This window comes from Mastigoproctus giganteus, chromosome 7, assembly GCF_048544385.1.
Source record: "Mastigoproctus giganteus isolate SK-2022 chromosome 7, ASM4854438v1, whole genome shotgun sequence".
In the NCBI taxonomy this organism is placed as follows: domain Eukaryota; kingdom Metazoa; phylum Arthropoda; class Arachnida; order Uropygi; family Thelyphonidae; genus Mastigoproctus; species Mastigoproctus giganteus.
Window position 1 is genome coordinate 54,869,346 of NC_143581.1, and position 22,036 is coordinate 54,891,381.

General features: G+C 34.8%; 1 protein-coding gene across 1 annotated transcript in view; it reads right to left on the reverse strand.

Annotated features, from left to right (window-relative positions):
• LOC150082913 (GEL complex subunit OPTI) overlaps positions 1–22,036 on the reverse strand; it is a 39,095-nt gene that overhangs the window by 15,892 nt on the left and 1,167 nt on the right. Inside the window, exon 2 of the mRNA XM_090376908.1 lies at positions 12,261–12,364. Within this exon, the coding sequence (XP_090233034.1) occupies positions 12,261–12,364 (104 nt within the window). The remainder of the gene's footprint in view (positions 1–12,260; positions 12,365–22,036) is intronic.

The window sequence follows — 22,036 nt, forward strand, 5'->3', positions numbered from 1 at the left end:
ATTTTCTTTTTTTAAATTAAAGCATTTGAGATCCAGATTTGATTCTACAGTTGACTGAATTTCTGCAACCAAGTACATATGTTAATCAGATCACAAATAAAAGTGGACAATAAATCTGCAAATGAAATCGATAATATTGGTATGCTGATCTAATTATAAATGTTTACTTTTTTTTTTTTTTTTTTTTGTATTATGAAAAATAACGATGGCTACATACAGAATTCAAGTGCTGAATGCATTCAGAACTCTTGTGGCTTGTAAATGACTACTGTATGTAGAATGCAAAGCTGTGCTAGCTGAAAACTAGCACTAAAAAAACAATGGAAAGACAAATTAAAATAAGAATTTCACTTACACAATCAGCTGTACAGAATGTAAAGTCCACTAACAGTAAAAACAGTCAACCAAAAACTTGTAATCCAAAGTATGTAATCCACCAGAAAAAAAATTATAATCCAACCACACTTCAAACAGAAACAATAACATGTAAGATAAGATATTGAAAACCAAAAATAAATTAATACTAGACATCTACATCCCACTAAAAGAAATATTTCTGACTCATGACATTCATTTTTTTTTTATTAAAAACAAGTGGCATTCTTAAAAAATGCTCAAGCTTATTATTACATGAACTGAGAATAAGCATACCCAGAATGCCTAAAATTCAGGCCTGATTTCTTTACGGACATTACTTTTCATATTCCAACAAAATATCAGGGCTGCTGATTGAAATCAAAACTATACTAAAGGAATATTAAAATTTAACACATCTAGTAAATTATATATAATTATAGAAAAATCATTTCTTAAAATCTCTTTTTTTCAAAAGGAAAATATAAAATGAAGTGAAGAAACAGTTACTGGCATTAACTCGTCATAACCCCAATCATGAGACTACCACCCACCAGACGTTACCACGAGAAGAGGAATGAAAACAACCGGATGTTGTCAGGACTAATAGGATGTAATGCTCTCCATATAAGATTTCTGATTTAAAATCATGCTCCCAGTTCAGGGCTATAGCCTAGAACTAGCACAGTTGTCTTACACCTTTGCCCTCAGGGTGTTCCTTATTCACTGGATAGTCTTGCACCATAATCTTATCGTGTTATTCTTTATAAAGTCCCTGCACTAGGCAGTAATAACTGAATTATTACCCGCCTAGTGCAGTTTGTAAATGAATTGAAGTATAGGAATTAAGAGGGTCGTATCAATAGAGCCATAGGCATATACAGTTTTCATGGTTACTGTCTTATCTTGGTTATAGTTTAAGTTCCTGAATTCTCATCATACTGTCTTATAACATAATTTAAAATTTTTAGTCGTATTTACTTCTAACAATTTATTTTACATAGTTATTAGATATTTTTCTATCCCCCCCCCATAGCATGTATGGTTTGATGAAGAGGTTTGGTAAGAATCCTGAATGTCACCTACCAATTTAATGTAGAAATTGAGCTTATATTCCATGAGTTTAATAGTTGTCTATTATTATTATTATATATAGCATATACCAGGAGTGGCCAACTTAATGTGATGCGATCTACTTTTTTCATTCAAAATGCGCCGCGATCTACCATTTCAAAAATTTCATTGCACAAATCAAGGGATGACTGCATATTTAAAATTCATCGTGATGGACCGAAATTAAATGTGCGATTGACTTGTTGGCCACCCCTGACATATACCACATGAATAGAAATCATGTTACAATCTTACCCAACTATGTCACACTTACATCATTTTAATTGGCAGTTTAAGTTTTCCTCTTTTTGACATTTTGCATATACTGTTGTGGCTGTCCCTGGGTTAATGTTGATTTTTTGGTGAAAATGAATTTGGGTTTGATTTATTGATGCGGTGCCAATAATTGTTATTGGCATGTTTAAAAATTCGCTATAAGTTATAGCAAGGTCAAACGTGTGAACATTCACTAGAATAAACAAATTCCAGGTTGATTACAACTGGATAGTCAAGGGTGGGAAGGCTGGTTTCTTCTTTATTGAGATGTCCATCAAAGCTTTATTAAAACTATCTCAAAGTCCATCAATATCAATAAATGCAGCTTCAAACTATGAAGTTCTTGTACTTTTCCAAAATATGTGTATTATGATTTAGTTGCAAATTATTTTAACTCCTCCTTTGATCCTACTGCCAACACAGAATACTCTTTTTAAAAATAAAATGAATAAAAAATATTTTTTGACCTACATCTCAGAAAAGGTTATCAAATTTTAGCAATAATATCTACAGAAATTGACATGCAATTTCTTTTAATATGCAATTTTCTAATAATTCTGTGACATGCAATTTTCTAATAATTCTGTGCAGACCTTCATCTGCACAGAATTATTAGAAAATTTTCATTAGCCAATGCTGGTAAAACAAGTTTTTGAATTCAGTTAAAATGGTACTGCCATTATAAATTTGATTTATTTTTATATTCAAATATATTATTTATTAGTTTGCTCATGAAGTCATAAAAAAGGAAGCAGCAAACTTCATCCTTCAGATTTTTGCTCCCACGTGCAACACATGTGACACGGCACAGGGATGATACCCTCTCTCAATTTAGAAAGCAACGAAGGTTAATATATTTAATAAAAGGTTATTGGTTTTTAATAAACTTATAATAATAAACTAATATAAATAAATTTATTTTAAAAAAATTATGCATTTTCAACTCCTAACCTGTGTTGTCGGCAGTGTCTAGAAATATGAGCCTAACACTGCTATCTCGTCAATAAATTAGTAAGGGCAGCCTTCCTTATCAATCACAGTTACAAAAGACAAATGAGAGATAAGTGCAAAGATGTATGTGTCGAATGTCAAAACAGGTTGATGCCATAAAACTAGTGTAAGGCGTTTTATACAAGTTAACCACTAATGGGGGGAACATTAGTGCAAGTTTACATATTTTACCATTGATGGAATTTGTATGCTGATATGCCAAATGAAGTGTTACAACTTCAAACATTTAAATATTCTATTGTGAATTCCTAAGACCAAAGAATGTTTCCTTAAAGCAGTCGAAAGTCTGCTGTCTCCAGACAGAATAGTAAGTTACTCAACTGGGTTATCAGAAGTGTTAAGTTAAATATTATGTAACTTTAACTTAAATATAATCATATTTGGAGAATCAGCACATTATCCAAGAACAAGTATGACACTGAATTGAATACATTTTGCAAAAAAAAAAACCACCCTTCAAGTAGATATTTTGCAGATAAATTCTATCAGTTTCAATGTGAGAACCTACCAGATGGTATTTTGAAAGAAAGAACTGGTGTACAGTGACTCTCAGTAGGTTTGACTAAAAGATGAAATAAATTATCCTAAGTCATTGTTATAAAAAAAAAAAAAAAAGGCGGCGCTGGTGGCACCAGCTGTATGCTAGCTAAATTAGTGCGCTCTTAAAAATTAATAAATAAAGAAGGTTTTCGGGAGTGTTGCTCAAAAAGAAGTTATATTTTAGATAAAATAAGTGTGGGTGAGTGATAGGTTAAGATTTGGGACCTAAACGTGGTTTTATTTTTTGGACTGAACTTTTTAAAATGGTTATCATTATTATGTTCGGACATAGGAAATTTCAAGGTCATTAAATTTTTAAGGAACTATAATCAGTCACTGGGAATTCTTAGTAGAATAGTTGTGCTACATGATAGCTTTGATGTAGAAGTTTTCAGGATACCAAATTGTATTTAAAAATACTCACGTTTTGCTGAGTTATACATTATTGGTATTTTCAAGGTCACAGTAATTTTACCGAGTCAGCCATTAGATGTTTCCAGGAGATAAAACTACAGCAGTGCCACCTGCTTGGTCAGTGGTGACTAGAAATTCGGCATAAATTGCGTAAAATTATGACATCACGAGGCAGCTTCATCACTGAATAAGAGCTACTCCATTTATATGGCTGCGGCAGGTTTAGTAGTTTAATTGGTTAAACTACTAAAGCACCGAAAGATATATGCTCCCAGAAGGGCCTCCCATGGCGGAAAGGTTTCAGTGGAGACGTCAGACGAAACCCGTTTCAAAAGGTCCACACACGACCTTTTCAACTAAATTGTGATCCAAGAAAGCAACGGGAAACTACTTGGATTATCCTTCCCTTGAAAACTTCAATGATAGATTACGTACATTGAAATGCTACATCTGGCCAATACTGCTCTACGGTGTAGAAACCTGGACTCTAACATCAGCCACTACAATAAAGCTCCAGACCTTCGAAATGTGGCTCTACCGAAGAATGCTGAAAATTCCGTGGACAGCCAAGATAACCAACGCACAGGTCCTGCAGGACATGCACACGGAACGGGACCTGCTCAAAACCATCATCAGCAGGAAATGCAAATACCTAGGTCACATCGCTAGGAACCAACAAAAATATCACCTACTACCACTCATCCTGGAGGGAAAGATCGAAGGCAAGAAACGCCCAGGCAGACCGAAAATGGCATGGCTAGATAACATCAACACCTGGCTTCACATGACAACAGCACAAATTCTACACGCAGCGCTAGACAGAGAACAATATCAAAACGAAGTCGCAAACGCCATTCGGCAGCAGTAAAGAAGAAGAAGAAGAAGAAGTCATTGTTGGCATTTTAATAATTTCTCATAGCAATGGTGAGTATCAGAGAATATTTAAACAGGTGGTTAAAAAAAAATAACTTGAATCCAGCTCCCTTTCTGGCACAGTTTTGGAAATGCTCTTGACAGCCTCTGAATAGCAGTGCCATTGTTATAAACAAAACATTTTTCAAGATGTGCTAATTCTGCTACAGTTTCTTTCCTAAAGCAATCACAATCAATTAATGTGTAATAACAATCCAAACAGAAATCCACAAACAGAAAAAATTAGGTGAGCTAACTTGTAAACAATCCTATGGCTATATTTTGATATAAAATGAGTATTTTGTCATTGAAATTTAATTTGTAGTACAAGTTAAATTAAATCTCTAGCATTTTAAAAGTCAAAAGTTGGCATATGGCTGTGTTTTCAGGATTGATTCAGGACCTAAAACAGTTCATAGAAACATGCATTTAAATCTGAACAGTTACAGAGCTATGGCTGTTTGAATTAAAAAAAAAAAAAAAAAAAAAAAAAAAGGTTAAGGAGTTTAATAGGAAAAATATAAAAATTCAAAATAAATAAGAATAAGCAAATGTGTATCTAGTATCAATACACATTTCACTAAGTATGTTTACTTATTTGTATTTTATCATTTTATTATTTTTTACCATTGAAAACTCCATAGTCATTTTTTTTTTAATTCAAACAGCCACAGCTGCATAAGCATTCAGTATCAAACAAGCTTACATAAATTTTTTTCATTATTTTTGGGTCCCAAATCAATCCTGAAATTATGGCCATGGTATTATAAAACAGCATGACCATACTTTTCAATTATACAGGGTGTTTCAGTTAAACGTTTCAGAACTTCTAAGAGGGGTAGGGTACATCCTGACAACTCGAAATCATATAGCAATGTGGGGTCGGAAATGCTTTCCTGAAGCGGTGTTGTACACAGAAGCACCATAAAGAAAAGAGACCGTAAGTGAGAAATCGTTTTAATAATACATGAAAAGAAGCAAAAGGTACATGGATTAAAGTAAGTGTTCGAAGTTTCTTCTATGGGCTACAATGCACGCCTCACATCTCCGACGCATGGACATCCGAACATTCTGGAATACTCCAGGCGAATTTCGAATTTCTTCGGCAGCTACTGCGATTCTTGCAACCAGCTCCTCAGCATTGTCAACAGGGGTGTCATAAACTAGCGATTTCATATGACCCCAGAAATAAAAATCAAGACATGATAGGTCGGGTGACCGAGCAGGCCAACGCACGGGACCACCACGTCCGATCCACTGTTGACCAAATGTGACATCCAGGTAGTTACGAACATCTCCGCTATAATGGGCAGGGGCTCCATCGTGTTGGAACCACATTGTCTGTTGCGTCGATGCAGAAATCTGTTCATCTCTCAAAAGTTGTGGCAATACTTGCTGCAGAAAGATCAAGTAGATAGGTCCGGTTAGACGACACGGTAACAGGTAAGGTCCGATGAGGTGATCTCCCATAATACCGGCCCATACATTGACCGAAAATCGAATCTGTGCTGCACGACGTCGTATTGCATGGGGGTTCTCGACCGCCCAGATATGGTCGTTATGCGTGTTGAAAATTCCTTCCCTTGTGAAGGATGCCTCATCGGAAAACAACACTTCAGCAGGAAAAAGGGGATTTGTAGCACATTTTCCAAGGTACCACTGTGCGAAAGCAATACGAGGTGCATAATCCTCCGGTTGCTGTGTCTGGACACGCTGCACGTGAAACGGATGCATGTCTTGTTCTCGGAGAATCCTCCAGACGCTGCAATGGGAAACCCCGACTGCGTTTGCTAGACTTCGTGTACTCATTCTTGGATTCCCCTGTACATGCTGCAGCACATTCTGTTCGACGGCTGGAGTCCGTGCTGTTCTTACCCTGTCCCTGTCAGCTCTTTCGAATGAACCTCTCTCATCTAACCTCTGGTGCAGTCTTGCAAAGAAATTATGACTGGGAATACGTCTCGTCGGATATCGTTCCGCGTACAAACGCTGTGCGGCTGGCCCACTACAATTTGCAGCCCCGTACGCCAAATGCATATCGGCTAACTCTGCGTTCGTGTAATCATCCATCCTACTAACTTGGCGTTCTTGTTCAAGAAATTCGAAATTCGCCTGGAGTATTCCAGAATGTTCGGATGTCCATGCGTCGGAGATGTGAGGCGTGCATTGTAGCCCGTGGAAGAAACTTCGAACACTTACTTTAATCCATGTACCTTTTGCTTCTTTTCATGTATTATTAAAACGATTTCTCACTTACCGTCTCTTTTCTTTATGGTGCTTCTGTGTACAACACCGCTTCAGGAAAGCATTTCCGACCCCACATTGCTATATGATTTCGAGTTGTCAGGATGTACCCTACCCCTCTTAGAAATTCTGAAACGTTTAACTGAAACACCCTGTATATTAAGTTGCAATTTTATATAATAAATAATTATAATATATTCACTTATTTAAATACCAATCTAATTTACCAGATCTCTGAATGTGTTCAGTTGATATATTTCAAAAAAGGAAAGGGGGCACCAAAACTTATTTTGCAGATAGCTAAAAAAATACCCAGGCATGGGCTTGATCCCTTAGACTTCAATTTGTAAAATCCAGCTACCATTTTTGTATTTTGCCATTTTCATATTTTCCTTCTTCTCAATGACCTATCAAATGATAACAGTTTGTCTAGATTTCAATTGTGTGTGTAGTTGTATCATGTGACCACAGGTCCTGAGTCGAGAGGCAATTTCACTCCTTGGTGTGGGGAGTAACTTCTCACCAAATTGCCTTAATTTTTTATTATATTTTAAGGCTATGTACAATTGATAATTACATTCAAACCATAGTAAACTTATGTACTCTAATTTATAACCATATAGCATTAAATGAGAGGTAGTGGGTATTTCAAGTAAACACTTAATTGATATTTCTGATGCAAAATACATGCCTGAAATAATGGATCACAACTACTATGTAGTGTTCATAATCACATCTGGTTTTAGTAACAGGAATACATACAAAAAATAAATAAATCAAAATAATGAATACAAATTTTTATGTTGTAGACCTTACTTGACCCACTCAATACATATAAGTAATGAAATCTGATGCACGTGATCACTAATTTTCTCTTAAAGTATAGAAAAAAGCAGAATTTTTCTCTTGAGAAAACAGAAAAGCTCACAATCAGTTGAATAAATTTTATTTTTTTACTTTAATTCGGAAAAGTTTGAAAAGAAAAATTTAATTTCATGTGAACTCCATATAAGGAGTGTAATTTTATATACACTGGTGTGCAAAATTTAAGGATCAGTCAGGTTTTCACCTGTGGCTTCTCACAGGAGTGGCCTGGATATAGGAAAAGCATACCAAAGGAACCTTGTGAGCTACAGAAATGAAGGAAACAACACCGACACAACAGAAACAAAATGGTACAGAGGGACTTTATTGAAAAATGGCAACATAGCACTGGCTGCCATGATACAGATGCATCAGGTGGTCCTCAGTAGGAGATATGGCGACCCCTAATGTTGATGCAAGCTTTGCACTGCCTGTTCATACTTAGAACAATGTTGTTGATAAATTCTTGCGGTAACATCGTCCATTCCTCTGTCAGCACCATCTTCAGCTGGTGAACATTTTCTGGTGGGTGTGGACGTACCAGGCCAATCCATACAAACAGTGTCCTCACTTTCCAAAAGCATATCAACAGCTGCAGTGTGATGGGGTGTGGCATTATCATCCATAAACACGAACTCGGGACCAATGACACATCGGAACAGACACACATGGGGAAGGATTACCTCAGTACAGTAGCATGCACGGTTACAGTACCGCTTTCCAGTATCTGGAGTTGTGTACGTCCATCCAAGATAATGCTTCCCCAGACGAGAACACCTTGACCGCCATATCGATCCCCTTCAGTGATGTTTGCGGGGTGATACCGTGTGCCAACCTCTCGCCAGATTAGCTGCTGAGACTGAATCTACTCTCATCAGTAAAGAGTACCTTAAGTAAAAATTTTGTAGTTGTAACCTTTAGAAATAGTGTTGGTCCTTAAGTTTTGCACACCAGTGTAAAATTATTACAGTATTACTGTAATAATTTTAGTCTGCATGTGCCAATGTCAGTTGTAAGCTAAATTGATACTCATTTTTGAAATAAGCTCTATGAAACTTAATTTTGTTTGCCATTTTTATTTTTAAAAATGACGTTTCGGGCTGGCAATTAATGTGAGAACTCAACACTGCTGACTGTAACATATAGTGTTAAAAACTGTGTGACATTTGGCTGTACCACATAAAAGAAGGTGTAAACGTGATATAAAATTACTGCCATCTGTTATACAAAAAAGTTTAAAAAATGACAATTTTTAAACATTTAATTAGAGCAATTCATAAAAGTAAAGGGTAGATGCAATTTCTTGTTACCCCTTGTAAAATCTGTTACCACACAGCAGCAGTACTTTACACACATATTACAACATAACACAAAGCTTGTTATTCCCCTTCCCACTCCCTGAAATATGTGTATCTATGTACAACTGAAATTAGTTTCCTGTTTTGGCAGGTTAGCTGAATGAAACCTGTGATAAGCAATTATGCCATAGAACAGATCATTGTCAGGGTTTGTATCCATGGATGTCCACAAATTGGGAAGACAATGGAAGAGAAGCAGGCAAGAAGGTTCCTTGAAAATAGATATTTCCACAATGGGAAGCAGCATTAAAATATAATTCAAACAATGTGTATACTCTGTCATGATCACTAGGTCAGAAGGGTTTACAATTAACCCCTTCATGGATTATCCCGAGATATCTTGTTTTTGGTTTTAAAAGTTATTTGAAACTACATGAAATATCTCGGGATACAATAATACCCGAAGCAAACAATAATACCTCCAAATTTATGATTGAAATGTATTTTCTCAGGCATTTATCTGGCTAATGCAAAATTAGCCAGATAAATCCTGAGATTTCTTGGGATTTTCTTACGCCTGGTAGCAGACAACTGGCTTTCATGTATTTACTTATTGTACAGCAATGTCAGAATAGTAGCGTGCATTCCTATGTGCTGCCAGTAAACAAAATAAAATTTGCTATCCTAAATGCTGAATACCGATAAGCGTTAACCAATTAGAAAACAATATTGAAAAATATTTCAGCACTCTCTTGAACTGCAGCCCATAAGCAACGCTTACCTCGCCTATCCACTTGCAGAGGCCATGTGTCAGAATGTAGTTAGTTCACGATTATCGCTTGTGGCAGGAGGTTACCGCTTGTGCATTCCACTTTATTTCTTAAATTTATTTAAAAAATAAGTAGTGAAGAGTGTTTTTCTGTTCCTTTCTTTTAGCGCTAATTTATTAAAAAAATCTGTATAATTTGCACACTTTTTGGCATACACGAGATAACTCGGGATAGCCCAAATGAGTTAATTACTCCCATGTATTTTCTACTAAAAAATTATAAAAAACACAAAAAACTAACAATGAGTATTCGCATGATGCATACTTTTAATCTGTAAAATAAAAAAAAGTCGATCCGTTATGGCACATTTTCAGGAAAAAAATGTTCCAGCAAGGGGTTAATCATTTTGCCAGTGAATACATTTGTTAGCCATATTTAGCAGCCATGGTCATGTGGGCTTGAACCACAGTCCACCCAAATGCACTACTGCACCTTCATGCTTGACCACTCGGTGAAACAAAATGATCCACAGAACTTGGAATACCTTGTATGACAGTACACAGCATATGAAATATCTGGTCTAAATTTTCATCTGGACAATAAAAGAGCTGCCAATAAAGACAATAAAAGAGCTGCCAATAAAGATAATAAAAGAGCTGCCTGTGAGGGATGAGTCTGGCAACAACACCCATCCATATTATATATAACACCAATATTCCCATTTGACAATAACAAAATGTGGTAAAGTCATTTTCAGTGATGAATGGGTAATATGCCAATACTGTTGGTCACAGAATGTTGCATTTTGGTCCAAGAAGGACCTACATTTTGTAGAAGAAATGGAACAATCCTCCACATGTTGTCACATGGCTGCTGCAACTAACTGTGGCAGTGCCATGTTTTCTGGAATCAGACATTGTTAATACAGCCAGGCCTCGCATAACGCGAGTTCCATTAACGCATTTTTCAGTTACCACTATTCGAAAAAATTATACCACTTTTCACTTTACACAATGCAAATTTCCAGTTAATGCTATTTTTTTTTTTTATGTGATAGTTGAAAAAGATTTCGCACATCAAGCTTACTGCGTGTCGGATGGGCAATAAACAAACATTTGCCTGCTGCCAGCCTCAGTGTGTTCCATCAACCATCATTAGAAGACGTGTTACTTGTTTGTTTCCCGCTAATAAAGTCAATGCAAACTTGCATTTAAAAATTCTAATTTTTAAATGAGCCAGACGAAAATGTTACCGCAAAGGAATAACAGTAAAAGAACTAGATGAAATCTTTTGTATCGCAGAGAACCTCAAACAAAAGGTTTGAGGTTCTCTGCGATATTTATTTAGCCAGGGCCCAGAGAAGATTGTTGTCAGCTATCAGAAATTGATTGATGTAAAGAGAAAGTCAACACTGTTCAAATGACTTTGTTCAAATATTTCCGTAATTGTTTCTTCATTGTGTATTTTATGTCAGAGGTTCCCAAACTTTCTCGGTTCATGGCACCCTTAGTGTCTCAGTAATTTTTTCATGGCGCACCTAGACCAAAAGAAATACCTAACAGTTCTGTTTATTAGGTCCAAACAACTTAATAAGAAATGTTGAAACTATGAACTAACTCGAGCTAGTAGTTTGCACGGTGTCCGACATCGCTGTGATTCCCTTGAAAATTTAAAATAATCCACGGTGCATTCCATAATTATTTTCATTATCTTTTACATGGTATACAGTTAAAAAGTAATTAAAAATTATTTAAAAAAATTTTTTTTATGGACATTCCTGAAGGTCAAGGAGGACCAATTATAATTTTTACTATTGATTATTATATTCGATTAATGTGTTTCCACTTTGCGCGATGTGCTCGCGGAATGAATTAATCGTGTTAATTGAGGCCAGCCTGTACTAAGGTTTTCCAACTATAACAGGAACCAGATTTGCAGCATGTCCAAATATGTCTACTGCTTAACTGCAGTATTAAAGAAATATGGTTCCAACAGTTATTTACAAGTAGCTTGGGTGACTCACAAACAAGCTAGTGTTCCAGGAAAACCTCACTAAGCTACTTATTTCACCTGCGTGGTCAGACCTCAAAGCCCAGATCAGTTGGTGTGTGATAATTCTCTTTGGGGTTTCATAAACAAGATTGTTGCATAGCTGTGCTATGAAACTATTGAGCTTAACTAGCAGTGAAACTTGCTCTCAAGTTGCACTACTTGCAAATACTCTCCAAAATGTCATGCAGAACAAAGATGCAAATTGTTTACTGTCAACAAGAATAATAGATAAAAAATGAATCCACTGGATAATTAAGGCTTGTGTCATATGTTGTCATGTGTCATGCTGTAATGTGTGTAAAAAGCCTGCAATTCTGTGGTAACCATTTATACAACTAGGGGTAACAAAACATTGTGGTCACGCTATGCACAAATTTTTATGGACTGTTCATAACAACCTCATTTTACTTACAGTGCTATTCCAAAAAATCCTTTTAAAGGTACAAGTCCCCATGCTACTCCTAAAATAATTCCCATGATTTGACGAGCCCAGTAAATAACATCAAGGAATTCATCCTAAAAGAAACAAAATTTTAAAGTAATCAAGAAACTATAAACAATCTAAAATGCAACATAATTTCATGAATGTAAAATTATGATATATTGATATTTTGATTAAAATTATATATTTTTTCTGTAGCACAAATATCTAATAGGTGTAGAGTTATAAAATTGGAGTATAATAAAATAATCTTTAATTTAAAAATGCAATTGTATAATAACTAAACCTGATTGTTTTTAATAAAAAAAAAAAAAAAACCTCTAAAGAATAAATGTGGTAAAACCTACAATAACTCTTTATGGTTGAATAATGTGCTCTATCACAGATTAAGCAAAAGTGGATTCAAGACAAAAAAAGCGCAATGGTATTTTCTATATCTAAAGCATTCAAACACCAACATCTCTGCCAATCAATTTTGCTATAGAGTAATTCCTCAGTAACCACGAGGGATACATTCCTGAAAAGTATCATGTTTGGAAAACTGCAGTTTGACAAGACTAAGGGCCACAATAAAAAATATAAACACATCACAGTAAACTTCACAAAAGCAATGATAAGGCTGACAATACAATAAAAAGATAAGAACAAGGTTATGGAAAAAGATATACATGCAAACAAAATGTAGACTATCCTAGGCTGCATATTCATTTGATACTGCACAATAGGTAAAGCGTTACAAAAAAGTCCAAAATATGTTTGGTTAAAATATAAACGTTAGTCAAAAACATGAAAACACACAAAGAGGCAGAAAGATGACCACATGCAAGGCTATATATATGATGACTGGTGCATAATGAGAGGACTGACTGCAGTGGTTCTTGAATTGTGCACCCCAGCATCTTGCTATTAGGTGCTGGGGTGTTCAAGGCAGTTACTGTTCAGGTATTGTGAATACAGCATATTTAATTTCAAGCGTCAGCTGAGTGACAAAAGTTTGGGAATCACTGGGGTAGAGCATAAACAAATCCACTCTCTCTGAATTGATTACCCCTTCATGCATGTGCTACGTGAAGAGAATTGACTCTTAAAAAAAGTGGACCCCACACACATGGAAATTTTAATCAGTGTTCTCCCCAGGACCTATGGAATGGGTGCACCACCCGGTGACTTTAACTGACCACCCGGCTAAAATTTAAGTGATTCTAGCGGTACTGTATGGTACTGCTCACTGATCTTGATCGATATTAATTCAAACATACTATGTGATTGAGATCAATGCAACAGGAGCATATAATGTTAATTTTTGCTCTGGATTACTTAAGTCACATTTATAAATAGAAAATTTTATAATATTGCAAAGAATTATACTTTCCCACCTGGCTACTTCGTAATGCCACCCGGCTGGCAAAATTTCTGGGGAGAACACTTAATTATGAACAGAACTAAGAATGTGTGTGTACTATGTTGCTCATATCACCTTGCTCAGTATTGCTTTTGTGAAATTACTGCCAAGAGCAACACATTCCCTTAATGCTGCTGACTTCAGAGACACCAAACATAGTAGTGTGTTATGTATTTCAATAAATATGTGCAATTAAAAAAAAATTTTTTTGAAAAATGCTATTCAAACCTCAGAGTAAATTTCATAATGCCAAAAACATGACTGTTGAATAACAGGCATGATGTGCATTCTTACTAATGAGGTGGAAATTCAGTTGTGTAAAGTAGGTGTGTGATGTGTAATCAAAATGTTTAGGAACTAATATTTAGGGATATGATGAGACTTACTGGCTATTTGGCATTAGCAGAGGCATATGATGCAAGAAAGCAAGCTTATACAGCATCAGCCAAAAAAAAAAAAAAAAAACCCCTCATTTCACCCATCCATTCTATTGGGTTGGGTTAAGCTTCGAAGTAGTTTCCTTGACTTGACACTGTATAAACTGATTCCAACACTTTAGTAAGTGTTCCTCATAGACTCCTCTTGGAACTCCTAATAGTTCCCATGTCACATTCTAAATAATTTCTTCAGTTGTTGCAAATTGGTGGCCATTCAAAGGAGCTTTAAGTTTGTGAGGAGGGGGGAACTCACAGGGAACTAAATCCAATGAATATGGTGGAGGGGGAGTTGATGACAGAGATGGAATGTTTTGCAAGAAATTTTTGGATGGAAACCACCAAGTGTGCAAGGAATTAATCATGATACAAATGGCAATTTCCTGAAGCCTACTTTTCCAGCTGTTTTCTCCAAATAGAATCACGAGAGAATTGTTTGTCTTATTCCCAGTTCGCTGTTTGACCATGAATGGCTACATCACAGTGAACAATATGCCCTGCGAGTCAAAAATATGATAAGCATGATACAGTTTACTTGCTTTTATGAGCCTTGGTGAAGGCATTCTTCCAATGAGACAGCTCAGCCTTTGTTTCCAGGTCATAGCCATACACCCACAATTCATCAGCAGTGATGATGGAAGAAAAAAATAGTTTGGGTCAGGAGCAGCATGTTGATGAAGATCCTGACATGCAAAGACTTTGCCATTCTGTGTGATCATCAGCAATGCACAAACTAAGCTGAAATGCATTGCATTCAAAATCTTTTATTAAAATTGATTGACATGTTCCATAACAAATAATTTTACTAGAAACTTTATGGACAGTTATGCCAAGATAAACAAGTGCTATATGTATTACTATATCTATATGAGTTACCAAACAGGCTGTAAAAAGTTGCAACAGCAACACAATTTCAAAACCGGACCCTGAACTCTGATCATACCTCATATATATGGCATTTGCTTTAGTTAAGAGAGTTTCTGCATAACCACAGAAAACTAACATTTGAGGGTTAAAAAAATTACATTTATTAAATATGAAATGCTGTATTTACATTAAGTATGCTAGAAGAACAGTCATTAAAATTTCAAGGATAAAATTAACACCACTTTGATATAAATTGTTCAAAGGTGAACAAATCATATGAATATGGGACTTAAGCCCATTTTAAATTTAATTGAAAGATAAAGCAGATATTTATCTCTCTTGTTGCAATGTCTTGCCTTAATGTTGGACTTTAAATAAACAATTCCCATATGAGAAAGTACTGTAAAAACTGCTATTTATCTGTAATGAGGTTCCATCATCCAGGTTAATTTCTAATTCACCAGGTCAAATCACTGCAATAACATTTCAATCTGAGTCATAACCTATTTCAAGGACTGCTTTTTTTTTTTTTTTTTTTTTTTAGCTCCAACCAATCTCACTTAAATAGTCATGAATTAAGCAGTTCATCTCTCTAATGTCTATGTTAAGTTAAAAACTACTGTAAGCATGTTTAAATATTCATATTGATGTTAAATGTGTAAATTGTATATCTGCATCTGCAGCTCACTTATAAGAATGCTCAACGTGCATCCTTATAAGAGACATCAACTCTCTCATAACGATACATAGTGAAGATAAAGTCATGGCAGGTGCGAAAGCATTCCAGTACAGAGGTATTTCAAATACTGTTAAGATAACACACAAATTTCGACCAAAGAAACTGAAGGTAAGAAATGTGATATTTGAAATTTGCTTAGACTGAGAATGGCAGATATAAATAAGGATGTTAAACTCTCGTACACATAGTAATAACAACAGTACACAGAAAGTTGCTAGTGAAATCTGAATGTAAAATGTTTTCCAAGGTAAACACATCTACTTTAAACTGTACATCAATGCAACAGCAAATTAGGCCGACATTTTAAATTTTTCCTTGAGCATTTAGTTAAATGCTCCATCTGCTCCAACTGAAAATGGCACATTTTTCAGAGCCATTACTACTACTTTTTTCCTATCTGTCACTAACAGCACCTGCTAATTTTGTTCTTTCAGAATCATATTTTTTTGCTATTTCACTATTAGGAGACATTTCTGAACAATACATATACATGATCAGCACAACTCAATGATGCAAATAAGGATTTGGCACATATAACAATATCATCATTATCATGAAAAGTTAATCAAATGTCCATATACATCACATTTTCTGCCAAATGAAATTGAAATAATTTGCTATATTTATTCTTGTCTGTGGTTCAAGTGTTTCCTAAGTTTAATTTAATAACAATATAACCATGTTTTTATTGCTCCTAATAAATTGTTACTTTGTCTGTAGTAGCAGTAATATCAGAACACTAATTGGATGGTACCACTGAAGATAGTGGAAAATGAAAAAGAAAATGGGTGGGGAAGGGAGTTTAATTGTACAGCCCAACATATTCTGTGAGCACAGTGTAGACAGGTTGCTAGAACAGCTCATGCAGTTCTGTCAATGATATACAGGAATTTTGCTAAGCAGGTACAAGGAGGTGTTATCCCCATGCATAAGGCAATGGCTAGGATGCATCTTGAGTACTGCATTCAGGTCTGAAAGCCTCATTTCAGGAGGATGTGGATATGCTGGAAGAACAGGTGCAAAGAAGAGTAACAAGTTTAGTCAGGGACACAAAATGGTACTCTTACCAAGGGTTTTCTGCAAATTGGAGTGCATGGAATTTGGCACCTGATTGAAGTATTTAAAGTTTTAAATGGACTGAGTAAACTGAACACTGATGGCATCTTTTCTAGAAAACACGCATAAGGGGACAAAAATTGAAATTGAAAAAAGATAGTTGCAGGACAGATATACAAAATTTTGGTTTTAGCCAGAGAGTAACTGGATTGAACTAAGATTGTTGAAATAAATTTCTGTCTAGTGATATGGAAGCAGGTAGCATTTTTTAGCTGATACTATATAAGCCCGCTTCCTTTCATCCTTTGCCAGTATTTAAGAAAAATGTAAAATAATATCATACCTGAAAATGGAATGGAACTTGTTTTTTTTTCACTATCACTCTATGCCCTGGAAAAATTACAACAAAACCTTGAACCCCAAAATGGCATTATTCAATCAAGAGAGGTGACAACTCTATTTCCTTCCAAGCCAGAAACAATACAATAAAATCAGTATAACTCTTATGGATCACATGGAGTTAAATGGTACAGCAAATGGATCTCATAAAGAAACCACTGAACAAGGAATCAAAGTGCTTTGTGAACTAATGCTCATGAAATATCTACTTGTCCCAATGATGCCAAGCCCTAGTGGATGACTGTGAATTGTGTATGGTACAGCAACAGCAATTTCTTCAACAGTAGCTATCGCAACTTGGTTGTGTCCTCTGCCATTAGCTACAGACAAAGTACTCATTGGTTCAATTTTTTCACAAAACATGTTGAGGAAGGGATCCTCTTCCTAATTTTTTTTTAAATGGTAGTACTCTGAAAAGTGTTACTTACAAAGTATGGACTTTATTTGCAATATCATATAGAATTTCACTTATGGTTGCATCTGCTTTTATTTTATCTAAGACCCATATGTCATTAGTTACTTAGATGAGATTTACTTTGGGCACTAATTGCATGCAGCATCAAAGGCACCCTAATGTTTTTGGAACTTACTCCCCACCTTTGTATTATAGTCTGGACCAATGTTGTGCAAACTTCTTTGGTCCCAGTCCTCTTTTGGTTTCTAGCTTTACTGAAGAACCTATTTGGTTCTTATCTTTACTAGCAATAAGAAAAAATTGTAATGGGCAACCAAAAAAATTCTAACCTACCTTCAAAATTTGCCTTCCCACCTTTCAAAATATGCAGATTTAAAAAAATAAAATTAAAAATCTATTGAACTGTCTGTCTGTATGCAGACCAATCAATACACAGTTGTTTATAATTCAGCTTCCTGAAATGCTAAAAGAAAAAACTAACAACACAGCATTCAGAATTAGTATGATGGGAATGCTTGTGTCTTAACTATAAAACTAATTTGTGATGCATAATCAAGAGAGTCCACCTTCTTACAAACTCCCACAGACTTGTCTGTGGACCTCCTAGACATCTATGGACCACAGTTTACATGCCTTGGTCTAAATGTTATCCATTCCAAATTTCTTCCCAGGTAATTCAAGGTTTGTTACCTGTAAGCCAAAATTACACATTAATTACCACTGTCTTGCATTTCAAGATATTTTATCCCTTTCACTATATACCATTTTCTCAGAAAAATATTTAAGACAAATTCAGGAAAACCTCCATTTTTTTAATATTTCATAATTACACAGTATATCTTAGCATGTAAGATACTAGAAAAGACAGCTCATGAAGCTATTTCATTTCATCATCTCAACAAAGAACTGATATTCAAGTTCAACACAAAAAGATAAGCATATCTGTTTTCCAATTTAAATTTCAAAGTGAAGCCCCAAATGCGTTTCAGATCTCCTCCATTCACTGTGTGCGACTCATTTTTGTAAAATAACAGCAGGCAATTCTATTTTGATTTCAACTATGATGTCAGTTTTCTATCCTCCTTTCACAAATATAATATTTGGATGTACCTTAAGATTTTAAGAATAAGAATCTGCTCATGCTGCTGAAATCTCAACTTTTATAACCGACACACTCAATTCCAACAGTTGTGATGATTTATGAAGAAATTTACATGTGGAAATTACTTTATATTACATAAAATTAAATAATCCATTAGAAAGTTTAAAAAAAAGTCATAAGTTGATAAATTAAATATTTTACTGCATATCAATGATAGCTGTGTATAGGCAGGTGATAAACAAACATTCACATATCAAAGTAATTCAATATGCATGAACTTTTACAAAATTTAGAAATATTAATTTCATTGTTACTTACCAGTAATAAATAAACTAAGTCAAAAATTAATGGTGCTACTAGTCAAGTTTAAAGTACTGACAAAGGAGTAAATCTCTGTACTACTGTGTGCCCCAAATTACTCAGTGATTTATTTTTGGACGAAGCATGTGATGTGACCTCCACTCTCCAAAAGTACATTACGTTTTTCTTTCACTACACAATCAACAACAACAATGTTTATCATGCCAAGAAATTTCATGATACTTTTTTAAGGGCACTGTAAAAACTTATTTAGAAAAAGCAAATTCTAACATACAAAAAATTGCCTATAAAACTCAAAATTATAGGTGAAAGTTAAGTTTTGTTGTGAATAAAACTCACAAGAACATTTAACTTACGCCTACCAAGAAATGAAATTTATCCTTATGAATTAAAGTAACAGGACTTTATACAAAGATACTTGAAGAAGTACGTCTAACACAAATGTAACACAAAACACATATCAATTAGCAATTAAGAAGGTATAACCTGAAAATGTTAACATTTTTCACAATTCTATTTCAATTTTGTTAAGAAAATATTTTTAAAACTTAGGAGAATAGAAAATAATGATCTTATATGGATAGGTTTTTTGAGTTCCACCTGATGAATTAGTTGCTATGACCAAAGGTGGGGCCCATACATCAGAAAATTCATCCAAAATAACCCATCTTATTACAATATCATTGCAGGAAAGTAAATGGAATTGACAAAAATTCATTTCCTTAATGGCTTCTCAGTGAAATGTTTACTCATTTGCAGTAAGGAATTTCAGTTTTTAAAAACACCCAATTTTAACGATGCTCAAAGTATATCACATTAGGTTATCACCAGCCAATTTACTGTTTTCTAAAAATACATAAACTTTTAAATCCTAACTGTTTAGGATATACAGTAAACTCCCACTATAACACTTTCAAAGGAACTGGCCTCAAAGAGCACTATAAGGGGAAGTGTTATATGTAGGATCCCCCCACCACCATTCCACAAGATTGATCATTGGACTAGAAGATAAAAGTGCTAAAATTGGGAGTGTTATAAGCAGAAGGGTTGTAACAGGAGTTTAATATGAGAAAACAAATAAATAATCAAATAAAGAAAAGCAGCTAAGTGATATAGTGAATTTATGTAGCAATTCTCATTTGATAATATTCTTTGTAATCCCTTTAGGACAGTGGTTCTCAAACTGCTCAGCAGATCCCAAGGGATCTACAAACAGTTCCCAGAGGATCCATGGATAATTTCTGTAATGGGTACTTTGAATTTTATTATTTTTTAAAAACAAAATATCGTTACAGACTACAATCACTCCCAACTTTAAAGGAATTTGAGACCAAAAAACACCAACATTTTTCGCATTAGTAGCGATGAGGTACGATTGACTGTATACTCAAATAATGACAGTTTATTATTTATTTTTTTTTTGTGTCAATCTGATAAAGGTAGATTGTAAACATATAATAAATCAATTCTGAGATATGAATTTTTAATTTTGGATACCTATCATCCAGACACACATATATAAGTGAGTTAGGGTATGAAGATCCATGGTTATTTTTCAACACAAAAAATTGGGAAACAATGCCATAGGACAAGGTTTCTTCTTGTTAATACAAATTTATAACTATGAACCATGCATTTATAAAATTATATTCCTCAAGATTTGTTATTTTAGTTATTAAAATTTTTCTGCAACACAAATGACTAGATTTTCATTAAACTCACTCAACAGATATATATATATATAAAAAAAAAGCAAATTAGCTTTCAGAACTACAGTTCTGGGCTGAAATTTAGTATCCAGTACCCCTGGGCATGGCAGACAAACAATCAAAGGGGAGGATGATTGGTTCTGTCAAGGTGAAGGATGTGATTGCAGAATTATAGGAAGGGTCATGTTTTTAATCGACTTTCATTTTTGTTTAGTAAAAAAGGGGACGGATTCAAGCAAAAGAAGCAGCACATCATTCATTTCAACCATTCGTTGGCCATGCCCAGGGGTACCGGGTACTAAATTTTTACCCAGTTCTGTTTACATTCTGAGAGAAGTACATTACAGTGCCACACATTAGGAACTGGTATGTAGTTAATAGCTTTGTTTCTTTACATTGTTACATAATAATCTTACTAGGAACAATTCATCAACTGGCTACCAAAGTAAAAATCTACTATTTAAAGGTTACATTAATTTGATAATTAAACAAGTATTAAGCTAACAAAATAAATGGCTGACAGCAGTCATGGTAGTTAAAACAGTGCTTCCTAACCTTTTCCTGTGGAAACCCAAAGTCTGTTTTGATCTAGAATGTGCTCAGCAATTGCATGTGTTTTTTAATGCACTGCTGCCTTATTGTTTTGGATCTCGAAGTTTCACTTGAAGCTAAGCAGTGACTCAAATGACATCAACCAAATTCAGTTTGGATGATGTCATTTGAGTGATTTTGGATGATGTCATGATTCACTCTGAGCTTTACTTAACCATATCTTCTGAGCTGCAAATCAAAAGTTCAAATCAAGGGTTGTTTTGTCAAATGTTCCACAGTAACATTATATACATCATAAAGCTTACCATTTTCATCTTCTAAAAGCAAATTTAATGTCAGGAATAAACTAGTTTTCTTTTCTTTTTCTCTACCAACAACTGCAGCTTTCCTTTGAAAGCCACTGTTTCTCTTTTAGACCAACAAGTTCTGTGATTGTGGGCTTGCATTCAAATATTCAGGTTACTGATTTTGGCAAATATACCTGAAAGACAAAAAAAGACCATCCATTGAAAATAAGGGACACTCTTTTTTCATACAAAAATGGTTCCAATCTCATTGCATAATGCCACAACTCGAAGGACTTTGCCTCATGACAACCAACTGAACTCGGAATGGCAGAATATATACATGTAATCGGAGCATACTGGCTCAAAATCCTATTCTTGAATGACCCTGCTTTTAAAATTCACAGCTTGATATCACAATATCGATAAGAATTGTTCACCTGCTGGTTGACATCCTTCACTCTGG